Source organism: Spermophilus citellus, assembly GCF_964194105.1.
Source record: "Spermophilus citellus genome assembly, chromosome: 8".
Lineage (NCBI taxonomy): Eukaryota > Metazoa > Chordata > Mammalia > Rodentia > Sciuridae > Spermophilus > Spermophilus citellus.
Window position 1 is genome coordinate 92,605,572 of NC_138189.1, and position 22,645 is coordinate 92,628,216.

General features: G+C 38.6%; 1 protein-coding gene across 4 annotated transcripts in view; it reads right to left on the reverse strand.

Annotated features, from left to right (window-relative positions):
• Positions 1-22,406, reverse strand: part of UGT8 (UDP glycosyltransferase 8) — an 82,146-nt gene extending 59,740 nt beyond the window's left edge. Inside the window, exon 1 of one of the 4 annotated variants that reach the window (XM_081304848.1) lies at positions 21,995-22,406. Coding sequence is in view for 1 of the 4 variants with exons in the window: in XM_081304845.1 (XP_081160971.1) it covers positions 20,029-20,050 (22 nt within the window). In the remaining 3 variants the exon portion in view is untranslated. The other 3 variants (XM_081304846.1, XM_081304847.1, XM_081304845.1) reach the window with 3 other exon arrangements.
• Between the last annotated feature and the right edge of the window lie 239 nt (positions 22,407-22,645).

Below are 22,645 nucleotides of genomic sequence, written 5' to 3' on the forward strand. Positions count from 1 at the left end.
AGTCCTGAATTCAGGGATCTTTTTTCATCTCATTAGCTAACTTCAACATTCTCAGCAATGTTATAAATGACTATGAGAATCACCATCATGTTCAAAGATAACCACAAAATCCTGAAAGGAAACTGGATTATCCTGGGTGGCAAACAGAGGCACATAATAGGACACAGCTGTGCCATCTATTTTTTTTTTTTTCCCAAGAATGGAATCCTCTAGCTTGGCTGATAGACAAAAAGACAACAACATATCCAAGCCTTCCTAACAGGAAGTTGTAGTCATATAATAAGTTCTAGTGCATGAGAATGAGATGGAAGAAGTGCTACCTGCAATTTCTAATTTATGCCCTTACAGGTTTCACATTTCACCTTCCTACCAATTGGAATGAGAATGTGGTAATGATTAACATCCTGGACCAGGCAGACAGAAAAGGTGTAACAACAAAGCACTTGAGCACCAGCACTATAGAACCAGAACACCAGTAAACCCTGTTTAAACTCAGAATATTGTTTGTGAAGCAACTAAACTACCTTTCACTGTCTCTGCTGATTGCCCCAGAGTGACTAACCATTCTGGTTTGCCCAGAATAGAAGGAGCACCCAGGGTGGGACTTTCAGTGCTGAAACTGGGAAAGTCCTGGGCAAACCAGGGCAAGTCAGTCCCCAGAGGTCTCACCCTGTCTGTACCTTTCCTGCATTACAGACTTGATCAGAATTATTTAAAGAACATACAAGGGCAAGAAGGGTTGTTCCAATTTTATAGATAATAAAACAGAAGATAAGAACTTGAAAAAGATGTAGTTCCTAGTAAATTAATCCACTTATATTCTACCATGTGAAAAGAGGAAGAACATTAAAAGAAAATATTGTAACTGTGGGCAAGCTTCAAGAAAAGTTAGCTCCTTTGCTACATAGTTGTTAAACAGCCCAGGTTTTAAAAATTCATCTTTCCTGCTGTAGATATAGAGATATAACTCAGTTGGTAGAGCGCTTGCCTTGCATGAAGAAGGCCCTGGGTTCCATCCACAGCATCACAAAACAAAAGCAAATAAATTTATCTTTCAAACATAGGCAATATCTGACTTTTTAAAGGTAAATTATGACTGGCTTTCTGCAAGTAAACTACTAAAAGCAAGGAATCCCCTAAAATCATATTAGAGAATGAGAACCTCTTGGTTTGGGGTGAAGAAGAAATAATTGATAAAATGAAGGTCATCTACTGTTGTTGACTCCAATCTCTCCCACCGCCCCCTGCCCCCTGCCAAAAAAAAAAAAAAAAAAAAAAAAAAAAAAGAAGAAGCTCTAATCTGGGTGAATATTTTACACTGAGAGAATTCAGTTGGCTATCAGCAATTAATAGATGAAGATAGATAATGCTAGATCTGCAAATCCACCTCTTTACTACAAACTTATTTGTTTGTATGGCTATGCACAATTTAACTGCAGAGATAAAACTGGAGAATAATACATACAAAAGAAAAAATATTTGGTTCCATTTCACAAATAAATTCGGGCCCCCTAGAAGAGAAGTTTTTGGTCAAACTTCTAACACAATCACTTTTCTTAAAAAAAAAAAAAAAAAACTGGTTAATCTCAATTATAAGAATGGTGGGTTTCATTGTGACATATTAACACATACATAAAAACAAGCCAAAGGCTGAGGTTGTGGCTCAGTGGTAAAGCACTTGCCTAGCATGTGTGAGGCACTGGGTTCAATCCTCTTCAATCCTCAGCACCACATAAAAATAAATAAAAATAAAGGGAATGTATCCATATACAACTAAGAATATATATATAAAGCCAGTAAGTCCCCATCCTTCCTTCTTCCCTCCTCAGGCCCCTTCCTAGTCCCCTCCCTACCCCAATGATCACCCTTCTTCTTTTATGACATCCACTTTTTACCTTGTTGGCCCCCCTTCTGGCTTCCACATATAAAGAAAAACGTATGATACTTTTCTGAATTTGGCTTATTTCACTCCACTTTCATCCATTTTCCTACAAATAACACAATTTTGTTCTTCTTTATGGCTAAATAAAACTCTCATTGTAATACAATCACTTTTTCTTTTTTAAAACACTTTTGTCTAAAAACAAAAATCATTTGAAAGGGCATGATGGGAAATATTTTATTCATATGACTTACAATCCTCATACTAACATGTCCCATGAGAGAAGATGAAAATTAATATATCTCCAGAAGCACTATACAGGCATATCTTTATGGAAGGAACAGCCCATTAGCAGTACAATTCAAAAAATTCCATTCTGAACCTGGGACTCAGATGAATGCCAAGGATGTCCAAACCCTACCCTTGAAGAAGAGGTTATAAAGAAAGCTGTTGCTTTTGTAGCATCCCAAGGCAGCTGCACTTAGCACTTCTCCTGGATATAATGATCTGCAGTTATCTCCTTTCAGACATCAACAGTACAGGTGGTGAAGCTGTAATGAGAAACTCAACCCCATTCCCTTATCAGTGATAGCTGGTTCCCGCCCACCTGGGGAGCTTCACCACAATCATCAGGTGGGAAGTGAGGTAAAAAAGGAGACCTTGGAGAGGAAAGGAAAATAGGATAGTATGAGTAGCAACAAACACTGCACCCAGAACCTTGTATCCAGTTAACACTTGAAAATAGTGCCTAAGATTAATCACTTAAAACTCACAAATTGAATCACTTAAAATAGTGATCCTCAAATTGTAGAGTACAGAAGACTCACCTGAGGTACTTACTAAAAAATGCAAATCCCAGGTCTCTTCAGCAGATATGCTGTTATTTGGGGAAACCCCAAGAATGTGATTTTTAATAAACAGCTGCAGATTTTTATGCAATTATCTACCAGAATAATGGATAAGTATCTAGTACTTACCATCTAGGATGTGGCTCTAGAGCTCAGTGGTAGAGCGCTTGCATGTATGAGGCACTGCATTCAATTCTCAAACCGCACATAAATAAATAAAATAAAGGTCCATTGACAACTAAAAAGAATGCTTTTTAAAAAAAAAAAAAAAGATGTGGATCTAAAATGGAAAATATGAGTTAAAGCCCAATTGCTTGGTTGATTCAGAAAAATATAATGCATAGCCCCAGAACAAGGGATAAACAACTAAAAATATCACAAAACAATTTTTTTATTTCCTTGTAAAAAATACCTAGTCTTTCAAGAGCACATGAATAGCTTTTGTATTTTAAACACAGAAAAAAGACATGACAGTCCCTTTCATTTGCATTCAGTTTAATATCCACTTTCCCCATTATCAATTATTACACAAATTCTAAACCAATTTGAACTATTAGTTTGTTAGTAAAATATTATTATCAAGATCAATTTAAAAACAAATGTCAATTTTAAGTTAGGGGGTTTGGGGAAATGCATCATACTTGGTAACCTAAGACTGTCTTTCAGTTAGCTCACATTTCAAGTTCTTTAAATTATAAAAATAAAATTTTAAATGATCTATAAATAAAGGAAAAATTAAAATGAAAGTAAAGTACATCTATGGATCCCAACAAGTCTAGTTTTTCTGAACCTAATTTTCTTGACCATCGAAGTGAGGATATCAAATTAGATGGTTTTGAAGATCTTGCTTGCTAAAACCTACTGAAAACTGGGTTTAAGCATATGTTTAAAGCCAGGTGCATTAGCACAGATGTGTAATCTCAGCTATTTGGGAGACTGAGGAAGGAGGATCACAAATTCAAGGCCAGCCAATTAGTGAGATCCTGTCCCCCAAAATAAAAAGGATGGGAATGTAACTCAGTGGTAAAGTGTTCTAGTATCTCTCACATACACACACACACACACACACACACACACACACACACACACACACACACAAAGGAGGAGGAGGAAGAAAAAAGGAAAGGAAGAAAGTTTTAATGAGGGTTGGGGAAATTAGCTTTAGTTTGCTGTTGGGCACTTCCCTAGCAAGCAAGAGGCCCTGGGGGTAGAACCCCTGGGGGTGGGGAGGAAGAATGGATATTAGCGTAAAGAGACTGATATGGAAAGAGACTGAATTTGGGGAGACCCTCTGAAATTATGAACAACTTTCTCATTATGAGATTGAAAGCTGAGGGGCCTTGCCCCCCCACCACCACCACTGGCTGATATGCTCCAAAGAAGCTAAGAATGGAGACTGCCCCCTCCCCAGGCCTGTCTAGCACAGACTAACTAAATCTGCATATGTACTAAATCTGCATATGTATCTTTCCTGCTTTTTGTCTCTTTACTGCCTCTTCTGATTTAAAAGATTTGCTCACCTTCAGAGATTTCAAAGATCGAACTTTTGAAACAAGTTTCTTCTATTTTCCTTCAAAGTTAACTTTGAATAAAACATATTTTCCTACCAATTTGACTCCAAATAATTCTGGAGCATTGTAGCCTAACCTCTTTTACAGACAAATAACAACATAATTTGGTTTACAAAAGTAGTTAATACCGGGATCAAAGGGGTACTAAGGAGAAAAATTAAGAGATACAGTATTCACCTTATTTTTCAACTTTACAGAAAAATCTTTAATGTTAACACAAATTTCATAGGGTTACTGTTAAAAATATAAATTAAAGTTTAGAAGGTACAGGGTAGGCCCCAAATTATTTCTTTGTAAAACAAGCTCTCTGATGATAGGATGGGAACATGACTTACTCTTGAGTAAGCCAGGATTTTGTTTTTATATATTTTTTAATTTGTTCTAATTAGTTGTACATGACAGTAGTACGCATTCTTAACAAATCATACATAAATAAAGCGTAACTTCTCATTTGTCGGGTTGTACATGATGTAGAGTTACACAGGTCTTGTAATCATATATGCACATAGGGTAATAATGTCCATTGTACTATCATTCCTACTCCCATTTCCCCTCCCCTCCCCTGACTCCCCTCTCTCTACTCCAAAATACATCTGTTCTTCCCCACACATTATGAATTAGCATTTAAATATCAGAGAAAAAACATTTGGCCCTTCGTTCTTTGGGATTGGTAAGCCAGGATTTAGAGTAAAGCCAAAGGTAAAACAAAGAATTATAAAACACCCAAAAGCACAGTAAAGCAGTCAACAATACCAAACCTACTGGAAAATAAATTACTTTTTAGTCACACATAAACAAAGAGCAATTGGCTTCAAATAATGGAAGGACCTAATAAATATGTGTGTGTGTGTGTGTGTGTGTGTGTGTGTGTGTGTGTGTGTGTTTATTTTAAATGCATTGAGAGGTGGCAGATGAGTCAATCTTGAAACAAATGGCTATAGTTCAACTCTGGCTGCAGGTTATCATCATGTGGGGAGCTTTGAAAAGCTAGAGGTCCCTGAAAAGCTGCCACCCCTAAACGATTTCAATTAAGGCAGAGTTTATAGAGATTAGGCTCAGGTCTTAGAACTTTTTGCTTTTTAAAACATGCTCCCCAGATGTTTATAAAATTGAGAACCATGAGCCCACACTTACAAAAATATACAAAATTAACAAATATAACTGAATTTTTCAATACGTTGAGGAGTGTGTGTGTGTTAATGGAGCTAAGAATTCCTGCATCCACCTAAGTAGCCAATTAGTAAGTAGAAATATAATATCATGAATTTAGGCTATAACACTAAAGTGGGAAATGTTAAGCAGAAGTGTACTTTGAAGAAGTGTACTAAGTGGAAATTTCCTTTTGCCTCAAAATGATCAGAAATTTTTTATCATATGAGAAAATGAAATGACTGGCTATGTGGTATCACAGATTAGTGAGTCTCAAAGGTATCACAGGCCAAAAGCACCTAAAGGGCCATTGTGGTGGTGCATTTCTGTAATTTCAACAACTCTGGGAGGCTGAGGTAGGAGAATCTCAAGTTCAAGGCCAGCGTGGGCAATTTAGCAAAATCTTGTCTCCAAAAGAAGGGGTAAGTGGACTGGATAGGTTAGGAATATAGCTCAAATGGTTGAGTGCCCCTAAATTCAATCCTCAGTACTGAAAAAAAGGAAAAACAAACAAACAAAATTTAGAGGGTTTGTTAACACACATACTGCTGATATAGTCATCATAGTTCCTGATTCTTAATATGGGCTCAAGAATTTGCACTTCTGAGTTTCTAGGTGATGTTAATGCTGCCAGATCAAGAATCAATGAGAAAGAAAAAAAATATAATTTCAAAAATGCAATTTTCTTTTTCAGTGGAAACACAGTGTCAGAAAAAACTTTCAAGTCTTTTATCAGTCCCAATTTTAATATCCATGTGTGTGTGCCCTATAGTGTAGCTCTCTTTTTCTGCAGTTCCTCAAAAACCAGCTTGGTACTACTTATCTGCATGCATTTGTGAAGCCAGATTTAAAGTTAGGTAGTCAGTGTAGTTAGGTAAATCGGGTCTAATACCGAGTGAAATCTAAAATGGAGGCCATGCTGGAAATGACTCAGGAAAAACACAGGACAATGGAATGTTAATGGAGCCCAGGAAACAGCCCCCAACAGATTTGAAGATAGCCCTTCACAAAGAAGTGTTAATAAACAGCCCCCAGCAAACTTAAAGATACCCCATCCCAAAGAAGTGATAAAGAAGTCCTTCCTGCCTGGCCCACCGGTGTCCCAACCCCTCCCACCTACATTCCATCACCAAAACTATAAGAAGGGGAAACAACCGCACTTCCGCGGATTCCACCTCTTGGGTCCCCTTCTTCCTCCGGGAGAAGTCTTTTCTGCTGTCCTTTAATAAACTTCTACTTTCTACTCTGACCTTGCCTCGGCGTGCTTCTTTGATGTTATTCTTCAACATCGGGGGAAGCAAGGACTCGTCACCGGTCAACAGCGGTATCATTTGCATCATGTGACCAACATTCAGCAAATAACATGGAAATACTTTGTTGTGAATCTAATCTCATCTTTAAAGAAATGAGAAAAGTTTCATAAATCAGACAACCAAGATTGTCTAAAGTTTACAATTCTGATGGGCACATGCTTTCTTAAAAAAAAAAAACAAAAAAAAACCTCTGTTTTAAAAAGCTTTAACTCTTTTATTGGAATTTTAATTAGTGAGACACAGTAAGTGAATCTGGAGGAAACACAGATCAAATTTCACCTCCCACACTGAAACCCCTTCACAAGTACAGGGAACTACTTTCTAAATATACCACAACTCAGAGGTTTTTAAGACTACAGATATGTACTAAGATTATAAAAGATCACAGAATTGCATCCTGTGTTTATTAAGAATACCCATTTTTTAAATAAGACTAAATGGATTTTTAACATGATCTGCATTAACATTACTAAGGTCACAAAATAAATTTCCAAATGATGTCTCAAACATATTTTGGGGCCAAAAATATCTGGCTGAATATTAACAAAAAAGAATTCTAAGTATTCACCATTTGTTTATTTGGAAATCATCACAGGTGAACAAATAACAAAACTTCCCCACTCTTGTCTCATGAAATTCCAGTACAATCACAACCAGAAGACAGTTACAAACCATTACATTAAAACAAACAAACAAACAAACAAAAAAAAACAGTAAAGTGATATTATTCCCAGGTTTTGTAAGGTTTTATAGAAGACACATGCATTTCTCTGATGATCCCTTATCATGGGTAAAAATGTAGAGTTTTGTGTCTTCTAATATTTAGGATTATACCAGATATTTACCATAATGAAGCAAGTGGTGTAGGTACATCACTGCTGTTGTAGTAGTCTTCCAAATATTATGTAATATACTTAAACATGGAACCTTAATGCTTGTTATAAGAGTATATGAAATATGTTTTAAAAAAGTATTTCCATTTAAAAAGTCAATCAGAACCACAATTTAAAGCCTAAATATAACTGAGTATAAACCTTCTCATTTGTTAGAAAGGTACAAAGTCTCTAGGGAGTGGTTGCCTAGCATCATGCAACTAGTTCATAGTTACTCATTGGCAGAGTCGAAACTAGCATTCAAGTTTCCTGGGTCCTCACCCAGGATCTCTCATTTGTACCATATAAAGACACCCCAAGGTTGTCACTGCCATGGCAGAAAATTGTTTAGAATTTTCTTGAATTCTGGAATATACAAATCAAAACAGCAGCCTTAGAAAAGTCTTAGTAAAGATGTTCTTAAACCTTGTTTTTTTTTTTTTTGGAAGGGGTGTCTGAGAACTCAGGGGTGCTTTACACTTTACTACTTAGCTACATCCCCAGCCCATTTTGCTTTTACAGGGCCTCGAATTTGCCACACTCCTATCTCAGCCTCCCACCTGCCCCATCACATGGGTTTACCTTCTTAAATGTTTATGCTAAAAAAAGCCTTAAATATTCATACTATTTAAAAAATTCACAAAGCATTTTGGCTCTAAGCATTAGAGTTTTATTATTAATTGGCTGTTTGTTGAATTGGCTGAATTAGTTCTTAAATGTTATAGATATTACTGGTTCATATTTGGGCAGGCCAACAGGGGTAGGAATAGGATTAATTTTGCATATAAGTAATATTAAAATGAGTTAAAATACTTTTCCTGGAAAATACAATGTTCAAGAAAGCATAAAGTATTGAGGGCCCCCACTGAGACTGAATAACTCTATAGAGGATGGTTTGAAATAATCACATCTCAGTGATAGGCAAATCCCAGTGATCTCTAAACCCACATCCACATCCCTGGCCCCACCACCAATTTGTAAGCCCATCACTAGGATTTGGCCTCTGAATCTCTAAGAAAAATAAAAACATTACCTGCAGAAGTGTAGATAGGTCCAAGGAGAGAAAAAGAAAGCAAGAGAAAATAGGACAGTCATGAGAAGCAAGTTCTGTGTGATGCATAGTTAAGAAATTTGAAGAAAAAATTTATTTCAAAGCATATGTTCAAAGTCTAATTGATCAAAATAGTATAATTACATCTCCACACCTTCAAGAATGACCTAAAACTAGTAAATAGCACACAAGCATTGCTTTTTGATACTTTTCCCCATTTTGTTTCTTTTTTCTTCCTGCCTTTCTTTTCTTTATATTTTATTTTGATTTTTGCTGAGGAAAATTCTTAAAATGTATTCTTATTTATATTCCTACTCCTGCTTCTCTGCCCAGAAAGAGATGAAAGAGGAGGCTTTTTGAACCAAAAGAATTTTGAGAATTACCAAAGGAGGAAGAACTGAGCCCAGAGAAGGAAAAAAAAAAAAAAAAATATATATATATATATATATATATATATATATAACTGTGCCTGGGTAGTGTTTTGAATTTATTGGTTTAAATAAATATAGGACATAGGCCCAAGGTAGTTAGAAATCTTCCTAAGTCCTTGTGAGTGATCACTCTTCACTCCAACTACTATTTTATGACATCAGGTATATGTACATTCAACTGTAAATACAAAAAAAAAAACACCTAAATATGCTTAATCACCGTCATTATTTCCTTTTATTAGACCTACCTAAAATTAGCAATGATTGTACTTTCATCTATTAAAAGTCCCCAGTTAAAAAAATAATAATAATAAAAACCTCCCAGTAAATTCAAAAGAAAATTCTATGAAAACATTATGATTGTATAATAAAGAATTTCATTGAACTAGAACATGACCTTTCCACAGATGAGATGTTTCCCTTGTGACTGTATGATGCAGCAGTTTCTGGATAACATGTGTGGCTCCTATATATACAACATTTCATTTAAAAATGAAGTAGTAGAACCTTTCAAGTGTGAATGATTCAATTGAGGGGTTAAAAAAAAATCAGGAAGAAAGCATCAGAATACACATAGAAAACTGGGGGACTTCCCTACCTTCCCTTGCCTATCTTGGGAAAAACTAAAGATATCATTCAATGATGTTTGAATATTTTATCGCTGATAAGCACTGTTTGCCCAAGGCGGTATATGGGGGGGGGGGGGGTGAGGAAAGAGGGAAACTCCACCCTTTCAGAGTTCTGGCTCTCCTTATAAGGAAGATATAAACAGAATTAGGTGTTAAAACAACCATCAAAGTATCTAAAAGTGGAGGTCAAAGGAAAGTCAAAGAAACAGGGAGGCAATAGTGTGAGGTGAAAATTGAGTGTCAAAACATTTTGGAGTAATAAGGCAGTGCCTGTAATTCCAGCCACTGGGGAGGCTAAATCAGGAGGACTGCACATTTGAAGCCAGCCTCAGCCATTTAAGGACACCCTCAGCAACTTAGAGAGACCCTGTCTCAATACAAAAAAATAAAAAGGGTTGTAGCTCAGTGCTAGAGTGCTCATAGGTTCAATACCTACTGCCACAAAAATAAAAATATAAGTGAAATTTAAAAACAAAACAAAACAAGTGCCATGTAGCTCAGTGGTAAAGCACCCCTGGATTTGATCCCCAGTTAAAAAAAAAAAAAAAAAAAAAAAAAAAGCTGCTCAGGATGGGAAATATCCTGAAGCATATGTCCCAAGGGACAAATGTGACCCTGATCCTGTTGGGGTATAAGATAAGTAAGCAGTGATCTTCCCAATGCAGCTGATACATAATAGCTTTGAAGGCCAGGCTAAAGATTGCAGATCTCCACGTGAAAATGAAGGGCACAGACAAATGGTACTCAAAGGCAAGTTGGTCAGCAATGAAGACAACAGACAAATGGGAAAAGATCCAAGGCCAAGGGAATAGTGAGAAAAAGGCGCTAATGCAGTCAAGGTCAAGTGACAAGGGACTGCTTGCAAAGAGCACATGATAGAGGGACCGGATTAAGAAAGGCAAGAGCTCTTCATGAAGAAGATGGTGTTCAAATTAAGAACCAGAGGTAGCAGCAAGCAACTAGGCAGAGGGTAAACTCAAAAATAACTCCAAATCTGTCACGTGAAGACTGATGCAAACAGGGGGGTCATACCTGAGCCTGGAAATTTAAGTTTGAAGCTTTTGAGAGAGCAGGTAAGAAATCAGAGCTAGAACTGTAGCTCCTCTGTTTATAATCAACACCCACCCCAGATGCAGGAATAACCTCACCTAAAGGGCAAGAACAGAGAGAAGAGTGGAGGCTCAGGGACAAAGGTGTTCTTTTAAATGCCCAGGAAAGAGCAGAAGAACAACCAAAATAGAGCAATGTTACAGCTGGCACAGGGGGATGACAGAGCAATTTGAGGAGGCTTGTTTGTTGTTGTTGTTGTTGTTGTTGTTCCTAGGGACTGAAGCCAGGTCACTTACCACTGAGCCACAATCCCAGGACTTTTTATTTATTTTTTTGAGGCAGAGTCTTGCTAAATTGCTTAAGGTCTCACTTAGTAGCTGGAAAATATATCTAACATGCAGAAAAGATTAACAAGCCTCGAACTTGCAACTTGCAATCCTCCTGCCTCAGCCTCCCAAACTGCTGGGATTACAGGCCTGTGCCCCCGGGGCCTGGCTGAGGAAGCATTAGTTTAACAAAAGTTTACCAGCCTCCTCCCCAGTGACCATTCCCTAAACTACTCTTCCATCTTTGACAGGATAGTCTCAGTTCTAAAGAAAGACCTCCGCAATGCATCTTCCCTCAGATCAAAAGGTAACAAGTTTATCTGAAAAGAAGATGCAGATGCTGGAGGTTGAGGTTCTCTTTGATAGGATAAGGAGACAACTGAGACCTGAAGATCAGGAAGGCCAGAATGTCTTGGAAGAGGGTGAACCTTGTGAAATTCCTGCCTTGGGTCCCAATCTACTCCCTTCCCTTTCACAAGTTTTCAGCGCCTGAGTCTCCTTCCCCCTAAAGATGGAGATTTAAAACAAAAAGTCCTCTGTCTTCCTCAGAGCCGGCTTTGAATAAAACCTGTTTTTCCTTTCCCACACTGTCTCCTGAGTTTTAGTGGAGTGTGACCACTTGGTAAAGCTTTTCCTTCTGGGTTTAGGAGGAGGATTATGACTCTAAAACACCTTTCCCTTTATCTCAAGTAAGAAAAGAGTCAGAGGATGGCCCAGACTGAAGAGCTGCAACCTACAGGTAACTTCAGTGAGTTCAAGATCTTCACATTCCAGAAAATGAGGCAGCAGTTGAGCTGCACCTCAAGCACAGGGCTCTAATCAAGAAGCCTAGGTCCTAACACTAAATCCCCCAGGCATGTCCTGGAGACCTCAGGAAGTGACTTAATAACTTAGTGACCCATGTCAGGATCTATAAAATGCTAACACCTGCTACCGGACAGTGCTCAGGGGAAGAATGAGGATAAGAACACAGAATGTACATTACTGAGATTTGCAAACTGAAAAAAAAAATCTGCATGAATATAACATTTTATTATTATTTAAAGGAAATGAGTATTTCTAAGATGAAATTAGTGTCAGAGAAGCTAACTACATTTTCCCACCAAAATTTGTAGTATATACACGTCAGCCCTGATTTGGGATGGTGTATTCCATCCAATGCTTAAGACCACAGATGAGAGGAAGTATCTGTTACAACATCCTGTCAATACTATGGTTTCCTGGCATGACATACCCAGTTAAAACAAGGCCCCACTACGACACTAAAACACCTTCCCTTCTTGAATTTTGTTTTTCCCTTCACTGTTAATTTCCTTTCTGCCTCCCCACCATGCTCTTATTCCTTTTCTTCCTTCCCCTTCCAGTTTCCCTTATTCTCATTTATCTCCGTTAAGACACATTTTCACAAACAGCCACAACATATTTTCAAAAATGGCATTAATATTCCTTAAAATGTTTTCACCCTTGACCAGAATCCATAACTTTCCCTATTTCGCCTTGTCAAATGGACAGGCAAACCTGTTGGACAAGTTTCCTCCAGGCCCTGCTCTCCTGATTGGTTCTTTGAGAGCAACTGGACAAGAGGAACAGCAGCACAAATGCAAAAACTATGTAAAGCACAAGGGCTTTCTTCATCAAGAAGGCTGCATTCTGACTGCCCTCTTCAAGCGCTGTCAAAGCAGTAAGGCAATCGCACAGGTTGTGCCATTAGTAATAATAAAAAAAAATAAAATAAAAGCTTTTAAGACTTCCTCTTCGAAATTATGAATATTATGATGAGAATGAGGTAGAATCAGATTAAGTGTTTAAGTGACGTTTTTAAAAATGTGATGAATGAGATTATATCCAAAATGTAATTATAGAGGTGCCCATGTTTCTTCTTGTCATGGTGTGTGGGGGTGGGGGGAGTGTGTGGGTGTTGGCATAAACAGAGTAAAAATTTGAATTTTCAAAACAGATTAATCAAAATAGGATTTTTTTCCTAGTACAAGGGATTAAAGCTTCTTTTTTATTTATTCATTTTTATTTTGAGCCAGGGTCTCCCTAAATTACTGAGGCTGTCCTTGAACTTGTGATCCTCCTGCCTCAGTCACTAAACAGGCTACAATTACAAACATGCATCACTGTATTCAGCTAAATAGGATTCTTTGGAAAGATTTACTTTCATATTGCTCTACATAACAAAGTCCTTGGGTATATTTAAAATATGCTTTAAAATCACTATCTACATATTTTAACTGGAAAATATATCTAACATGCAGAAAAGATTAACAAACATCTGTAAACCCTCACCTTTATTTATTTATTTACTTTGTTACTGGGGATCTAACCCAGAGGTTCTTAACTACTGAGCAACATCGCCAGCCCTATTTTATTTATTTATTTATTTATTTATTTATTTATTTATTTATTGGCACAGGGTCTAAGTTGCTGATGCTGGTTAATCTAGAAATTCTCCTACCACAGCCCCCCAACTCACTAGAATTACAGGCATGTTCCACCACACTTGGCCCACCACCTATATTTTAAAAGGGTTAAGTATTTGATCTATTTTCTTCAGGTGTTTTGAAAATTTTAAATTATGATCCTATTTATATAAACTGAATTCTCTACAACTTTTCAGAAACATCTTATCATAGTATATACAACTTTTTTTTTTCTTTTGGTACCAGGTATTAAACCCAGGGACACTTAACCTGAGCCACACACCTAGCCCTTTTGTCTGTGTGTGCTTGTGTGTGTGTTTTTATTTGTATTTTTAGAGACAGGGTCTGACTGAGTTGCTTAGGGCCTAGCTAAGTTGCCCAAGCTGGCTTTGAACTAGCGATGCTCCAGCCTCAGCCTCCAGAGCATCTGAGATTACAGGTGTACAGCTACTGGGCCCAGCCAACTATTTGTACAAATGATTGTACTTTCTTAACATAAGTGCATGTATTATTTAAACTTAAAATCTCACATGGAATAAAATTAGTCCCATAGGCACAGCTTATTAAAGCAAGTTGTAACTAATATACTAACTAAAAAATTTTGACTTGGCATCTTGAAAATATTTTGAGTATTAAATTTCTTCAAGACAATTGGAAAGTATAAATTAGTTCTACACATATCATGTAATTCTTCCTAAATCAAGCAAAAATTTAACAAATCCATTTTTTGTTTTGTTTTGTATTTTCTTTCTTCTTTTTCTTGGCACTGGAGATTGAAACTAGGAGTGCTTTACCACAGGGCTATATCTCCACTCCTCTTTCTTTTTTATTTTGACACAGGATCGCACTAAATTGCTGAAGCTGACCTTGAACTTGCAATCCTCCTAGTCTCTATAGTCTTAGTCTCTACAGTCATAGAATTACCAAGCGTGTGACACTGTGCCCAAGAAATCAGTTAGTTCTAAGTGTAATTTTTTTTTTTTTTTAGTGAACAGAAATACTTGCAAACTTATGTACATCAAGTCAGTGGAAACTGACTATACCTTTAAAATAAAGCCAATGTTGATTATTATTCATTAAAATTCAGATAAATAGCACAAAGCTATAAGCAAAACACAGTGTCTCTACAATATTCATATGATACATTCTTCCCACCTAAGTTAAATGTTTTAAAACTTACATACACTTCCAAACTGTAAATAGGAACTGACCTAGGCTGCTCAGATACCCCACCATTCAGAAATCCCAAACTACCATTTTTTTTTTGTTTTTGTTTTTGCTTTGGGGCTATTATGAATAATGTTCCTTTAAATAATTTGTGTACAAGGTTTTGTATGGATATTTGTTTGCACTTTTTATTTATCTGGGAGTAGAATTACTGGTTCTATCTTGGTTCTATGTTTAGTCAATCTGGCAAAACTGCCAGATTGTTTTCCAAAGTGTATAGACTCCAAACTACCATTTTTATACTGGCTATACACTCCTGTGTGCTTACCTAAGTGTGGGACTCCTGGCTAGGTGAATTCTGTCTTCATGGTATTTTTATCTCTGTAAGGCAGGGCTGAACATGGCAATATATAGTCAACAAGTAAACTGATGCATATACACCATGGAACTGGAAGAAATCCTAAACTGAAAATCACCTCCAGGATCACTACAAATTCCAAATAAGAGGACCATACGTTGTGAGGTAGTAAGCATGGTGGAAATAAAGCATCAAAACTCCACTCCAGCATGAAGAGTTGCTGATAACAAAAGTATGGCTGGAGAATTTCAGGTAAAGAAAATTATCAAATATAAAGACACATACATCAAGACTGCACATCACCTTAAAAATATAGAACATCAAATTCCATTAACTCGACAAATACTTATTGGGTTTCCTAAAGCTATGTACTACTCTAAGTACTATATAAACAAATGATAAGCAATAAATAACAATGGGATGTACTGAGGCAGAATACTAACTTGAATTAAAACATAACCAATTAATCGTCATTATGCCTTACAACCAATTTGTAACCAATATGCACTGTGTTCAATTATTGGCTGATATACAAACCAGCTCATAGATGTAAACATTTTCTCAAAATACCAACTAACTACAGGGTAAAATATTCATGTGCATGTGAAAATAGAAATCTCATTGTGATGTATGTCACTTATATAAAGTATGGCTTCATCAAAATAGAGAAAATCCTAAGATTAAAACTAGGTATAATGAAATATTATTAAAGTAGACTCCATCAAAAAAAAGAAGCAAATAAATCTCTATGAATCAGTACTTCCTCTATTACACCCATTAATCACTGCTTTTCACAATGTCAATTTTAAGACATTGTAAGATATGGAAGCATTTTCTGAATTATTCAATATTGAATTATAGTTTGTTAAGTTTTGATAACATCTGTCTTGTACTTTTTTTTTTGCTTTCGTTTTCTGATTCATTAAAATGAATAATCAATGTCCTTATTAGATTATCTAAGGACCTAGCGCACTTAAAACACCAAGAATACTTTAAACAAGCTGTTTAAAATTTTTACTATTCAATATTCAGGTCCCTTTAAAAAATAATCCTTCCAAGTTGGTGGAGTCTTCTTCCAGAAACCCACCATGTCTCTAGAGCCCTCGAGGCAATTCCCACTCTCTCTACAAGGACCTTATTTCTTTTCTCTCTCTTACAAGGACCTAGTTTTCTTTTCAAAATGTTCAATTGCTGTTAGTCTACTGGCTTCTAACCCAAAAGGTTATAGATAGGATCAAGTTTTCATCAAAAATCTCTTTTCAATCACTCTTCCTGAACCCTGACAGCTAGCATTTTTTTAAAGCAAAAGTTACCACGGGCTCCCTAACTAAAAGTCCAAAACCTGCTTTCATGAAAACATCTCACATTTATAAACACAAACCAGGAACCTCTGGACAGTGTGCTTGGTAGACTCTCTCATTCGATCCTCTCAGTAGCCCTATGAAGTAAGTAATGATCCCCATTTTGTAGATAAGGAGGAAAAGATACTTAATTGTAAGCCCAAGGTTAACAAATCTATTTGGGGGCAGAACCAGGACTGTTTAATAATCCTCGTTTTAGTACCTGAACTCTTCTTGAAATTCTTTCCTTCTTCAGTTGTTTAAAATCTGTTTCCCCCTAATTCTCACTCTTGCCTCTCTTATTATCTTCTCATTCTTTGCTGCTTCTTATTTACCTACCCAGCTCTCAAATTTTAGGATCTGCTCAGGTCTTTATGTCTTAACTCCTGGTACTTACCCTGGAAAACCTATCAATTTTCATTGTTTTCAATCACATATACGCTACATATTGCTAAATAAGTCCATCCATCCATCCTTCCATCAATCATCCATCTTTTATCTACCTACTGTCTAACCCAGGACCTCTCTGCTCACAATTGTGAAATGATTCCTTGGACACACATCACCAGTTGGATTTTCTAGAAGAATTTCATATTCTACATGTCCAAAATCTAACTCTATTGCCCTTGCTCCTCAAATGTGCCATTCCTTTAAGATTCTTATCCCATCCTCCTGTAATACCCCACTTCCCTCATCTAATCAATCACAATTCTAGAGACTCTACCACTAGCATATCTTACCACTAGAATATCTTTGTGACCAAGTCCTTTTCCTCATCCAATTAGTAAGCTTTTGGTGTAACATTTCTTACCACATTCACCTCAATACCTTCTAAACTGATATTCCTATCTTACACTCCTCAGATTCACTCTTCTAGATGCTGTAAGAAATGACATATCATATTACAACCTTGTTTAAAACAACCCTAAACAGAAAACGGTCCACACTTCTGAGGGTGACAAACAGCCCCTGTGATACTACTCCTGCCTGCACTGATTCATCTTTTATGTCACCTTCTAGGAAACCTTCTGGGTCTTCTGCTGCCATGAACAACTGGCCACAGCGTTTCATACTGAAGCCAGCTTATTTCCTATCTACCCACCTTTTAAACCCAGAACCCTCCTGGGCTCTTAACATCTCCAGGGCACAGAGTCTGGCACATAGTACCAGACTTTTTTTTTTTTTTTTTTTTTGGTACCAGGGTACTTTACCACTGAAACACATCCCCAGTGCCCCCGACCTTTTTTTTTTTTTTTTTGAGAGAGGATCTTGCCAAGTTGCTTAGAGCATCCCTAAATTGCTGAGGTTGGCTTTGAACTTTCAATTCTCCTGCCCCAGCTCCTGAGTTGCTGGGATTACAGGTTTGTGTCACCCCCCGTTTGGTCACACAGTATGCTTTTTAATAAACATTTGTTGGAGCAAAGAATGAATGCTTGTGAAATGTATCAGATTAAGATAAAATTATCACCCTGTTCAAGACTAAATTACACTACATCATTCAAATGGGTTTGATTTTGTAGCTCCTCCTTAGACAGATATGCAAAATGCCAGTATGGGTAACAGGATTATCAAACTACACTTCTGCGTAGCTTCCAGGGCAGGGAAATATTAACCATACTACATGGGGCTAATGACTTTCAATGACTGAAAGAAGCATATAAAATATAGTATACATATTTCTAAAAAGAAAAAAAAAGATAATTAAACTTTTTTTTTAAGGGCTGCTTAAATTTCTCAGAATAGCAAACAAAGAGTTTTCTAGACAATTGAAGTGTCTACAATTAGGATATTCTTCTAATAACCTCACACACAAAAAGGAATTTCTATTGAAAACACATTAAAATCTTGAATATAAAAGCCACCCTTCTGGGAACCTCAACCATTCAGCTCACTAGCTAGCAGAGAAATAAAGCATGTGAAAGTATCTGTCACAAAGTCCACAGGCTTTATACTCAGGCAACTGCCCACATCATTTCATGGCAAAAAAAAAGACAACAGATAATATAGCAGCAGGGCCCGCTCACAGCCTGACAGCAGTAGAAAGTGATAGCTGATAACAGAAAGAGGACCCAGAAAACCATAAAAAGAAGAATGGTACTTCTGTCTCCATTCTAGTATTTCAACCCTGCAGGCAGAGACTATCCACTATAAACAAAAACATCTCTATACACCTCGACCAATAGCACTATTCAATTCTTTATGAATTCATGCTCATAAAGAAAACCCAACCAACACCACAAAATGACATATCCAATATTATCCAAGAATAGATTAATATTTAGTAATTGCTTATTTGATTTAATGGCATTTTTTTTAATTTTCAGTAATTAATGGTGTGAGAAGTAAGCTATCTAGAAAATGTGCTTACTAGTGCTTATAAGATAAGCATCAATGTAGATGACATCAAATAATTGAGGTATTATACACTGCATAAACAATCAAAAGTTCTCAATCTCTGGGTGTATCTTGGCAATTTCCCAATATACCTTGGAAATCCAGTGTAAAACATCAACAAATCAATTATCAATTACTTTAAAAGGAACACAATAAGTTTGAAAATGAATTTAATGGATATTGCAACAATATTTAAATGGTAATTAAACTGATAGTTGTCCATGGGTACCTTGGAATGTTTTCATTTAAATTAAATTACTGATAAATGTGAATTGTCAATATTTTAATTCAAAAAATAAATTTTACAAAAATAAGTTTTATTATAAATGCATTTTCTGTATTTATTCTTACAAGTGCAGCAAACATAAGTAAAAGAATAAAACTCTGGAAATATTAGATTTAAAAAAAGTTAAAATCTCTATAGTTGTATTATCCAGAGCTCAGTTATGGTCAAGCTCCAATTAAAGTTCCAAGCTTTTTTACTGAATGTCAAGGCACTCCGGTGTATCAGAGTGTTTAAGCAATGCCCTATGAAACTTCATGAGACCCTGTCTCAAAATAAAAAATTAAAAAGGGCTGGGGATGTTTGCTCAGTGGTTAAGTGCCCCTGGGTTCAATCCCTGGTACCAAAACAAACAAAAAATCAAACAAACAAAAACACTCCTATGATACAACACTAGATATTAACTTAATCTTATTAGTTGTAGGTAAATAATACTAGAGTATTTCCCTTAAGCATTATCAAAAATAGTTGTTGAACAAAGATACATTCTCAAAGCAAAATTTCAAACTATCAAGAGATAGTTTCTACAGAAAAAAAAAAAAAAAAAAAACAGTCTGCAGGCTCAGATTTACTTCAACTAACACAAAGTTTTGTATTCCCTTCAATTTAAAAATTCCCTGGGGACAAATTTTCTCATGCAATAAAATATGGAGTTTAATCACTTCCTATCCTTCCTGCAAATGATAGTCATTCCCTTGACCCACACCCCCCAGGACGTAAGAGAATGAAGTATGACTTTTCTGAATGGCATACTTCATTTTTTTGTAACTTTAAATTATCAGAAATAGAAATAACAGCACACTTGGCATCTTGCCAAACTGCCACACATTCATGTCATTAATCTTGAAAGACTCCTTGAAAAAGGTGACAGCCTAAGGGCACTGAAAATATTTTGAGTAGTTTGGTTTTTTTTTTCTTAACCTTTTCCAACAACCTACCTGAAATAAAAGCTGTCTCCATGGCTAACACTCGCCCATAATAATGGTGACTTTCCAGGTAATGCCTGATTTGGAAATACCACTCACCCTTCTCTTTGCGATACTCCCTCCCACTGGTGAAAATGCTTTCTGTTTAGTTTCTGGGACTCTGAGGAGTTCTCCATCTTCTCTCCTCCCTGCCCTCTGGTGTGCTAAAAGGTGATGGGAACCCTCAGAAACGGCTGCATGGTGCCATGTTCACCATACCCAACTTTATAAAACCACAATTAATCCGGTGAGTTGGCGCGTACTGATTTGGTACCCGATCCCGCCACTTCATTCTTTTGCCCGGACGCACAGCAAATGCTGGCTCTCTTCGATGCGGTTTGCCTCCTACAACTCCAAACCACACATCCCTGGGCCCCTCGTCGCTCCTCCAGCCCGTGGAAGGCGCCCTTCTCCAATTACAGAGCGTCCTTCTCTCCATCCTCTCGCCGCCGCTCACCTCTTCTTTAACCCGCTCACCTCTTCTTTAACCCCCCCCCGCAACACACACACACACACACACACACACACACACACACACACACACGCACAAGCTTCTCAAATGCAAGACGACCCAGCCACCATAGTCCACTCCTGGGGTCGCACGGGCATGCGGACACTGACGGTCGCAGAAAGGTCCCTGCCTGTGGGTACTGCCCGAGACATTTCCCACCCCCAACCCCCAATAGCGCCAGCTCAAGTTCCCCTTAGGGGAAAAACGGAGTAAAGGAGAGTTGGAGAGGTCCCGAAGCACCTAGTCCCGCACTCCTGCCCAGAAGATCCTCTGTGCCCATCCCTCCCGGATCAAGTACAAGGTCCTGGGCGGGATCCGCGCCCTATTATCCCCTCCCTCCTCTAGCGCACACGAACGCCAGAGGACCCTCGAACCGGTGCCTCGGGGAGCGAAGAGACTGAGGGCGCCCCAGGGGGCAGCCTGGAAATATCTCCTTTACCCTACCCCCACACCCACTACCCATTCCTAATTCCCCATCCGCACTTTCCGATTCCTACCCCCTGCCTCTGGATCGCGGGGAGTTGCCGGGCACTTACCTCAGGGAGCCAACAATGCTCCTCTCCTCCGCCCGCCCCCGTTCCCCTGCTGGAACGCTGAAGTCCCTCCTCTTACCTCTTCCCTAGGCTGCTGCGCGTGAGTTTGAGTGTGTCTGTGCCGCGTAATCGTATCCGGGACCGAAGGGACCCGTGTTTGTGAGCTGGATCAGGTGTCGCCGCCTTTGGTGGCACGGGGGCGTGAGGGAGGCTGCAGAGTTCGCGTGTAGGCTTTAGACGGGCTCTCAGGGCTCACAGTTGATGGCAATATTTTAACCGTGCCCTCTCTAGGGGCCGCAGCGCGCCTGCTCCTCGGCAGCTCCCCGCGGGTGGCCGGGCCCCCCCAGCCGCGCCCCGCCCCGCGCGCCGTGAGCCGAGCTGGAGCGCTCCGGGTCCTCCCGCGCCTGGTTCAGCGGGACGCGACAGGGGCCGCCGCGCGCTCAGCCTCTCATCACACGCCCCGGGTTTCAAGCACCTCTAGCTCACCCAGCCGGGACATGGATGAGGACGCGCTTGGTGCCACGCGCTCGCAATCTGGGCAAGAGTCAGAGACCAGGAACCCAGGTTTTCGCCTGTGGGGTGGCTGTTGGCCAACAGGCTGGGACGCTGGTGAGCTCTCCCGACACGCAGAAGCTGCTAGCTCTGGGACTGGCACACGCGGCCCCGCCTCCTGTCTCCCCCTACCAGATGATCCTGAATCCTCTCGCCACCACACGGCTGGTCCCCGCGCCCGCCTTTTTTTTTCATCACGTGCACGCAGGGAGCTCCGCGTGTTGGTAGTGCGCCTTCTCTCACCCTCTCGTCATCCTGTGACACACCTCCCCAACAAATTAAAAAAGTTGCTCTTGGACTAGTGGGTGGAGGAGATAGGAGAAAGATGGGAGGGGAGGCTTACGTGAGTAGACACCTGTGTTGCCGCCAACTCAGGCTTCAGTTCTGGGCCACAAGAAACGGAAAGCGTCAGAAAACGTGGATTTGGGGATCCTAGGAAAAGTATATTGGGTTGCTGGGCGTAGTAACATCCCTCCTTTGGGGCTTGTGCTGAAAGAGCCATTTATGTTTTGCTTGGTTGACTCTGTGGCGACTTTATTCTGACTAATCTGTGTTTGCCAGCAATATATCCTTGCCAACTTGGCGTCTAGGCCAGGAAGCAACTTTGCCCAGGACCTGCTGGAGCAGCCTTCCTGTGGCGCCTCAGACCCGAGAGGCCGAAAATATTTAGCTGTCCAACAGTAGATTATGGGCTTCTTGAGAACCAGGCAAGTCTAATTAAAGTTGAAGTTTATCCTCAGAGCCTGATGAACATTGTTTTCTGAATAGATAGGCATAGACATATGACCTCATATATGTACATATATATTGATGTGAACTGAATTGATTAGTTCAGACTTTTAGAAAAGTAGAAATCATATTCCAGAAGCCGAGGTGCCGCCATTGCACACAAACATATTTTTAAATGTTGGGAAATGAAAAAAAAAAAAAAAAAAAAAGTCTAGTCAGGCTATTCTTCCTTTGTTACAAACACAGATCCAAGGACGCGTTGGGA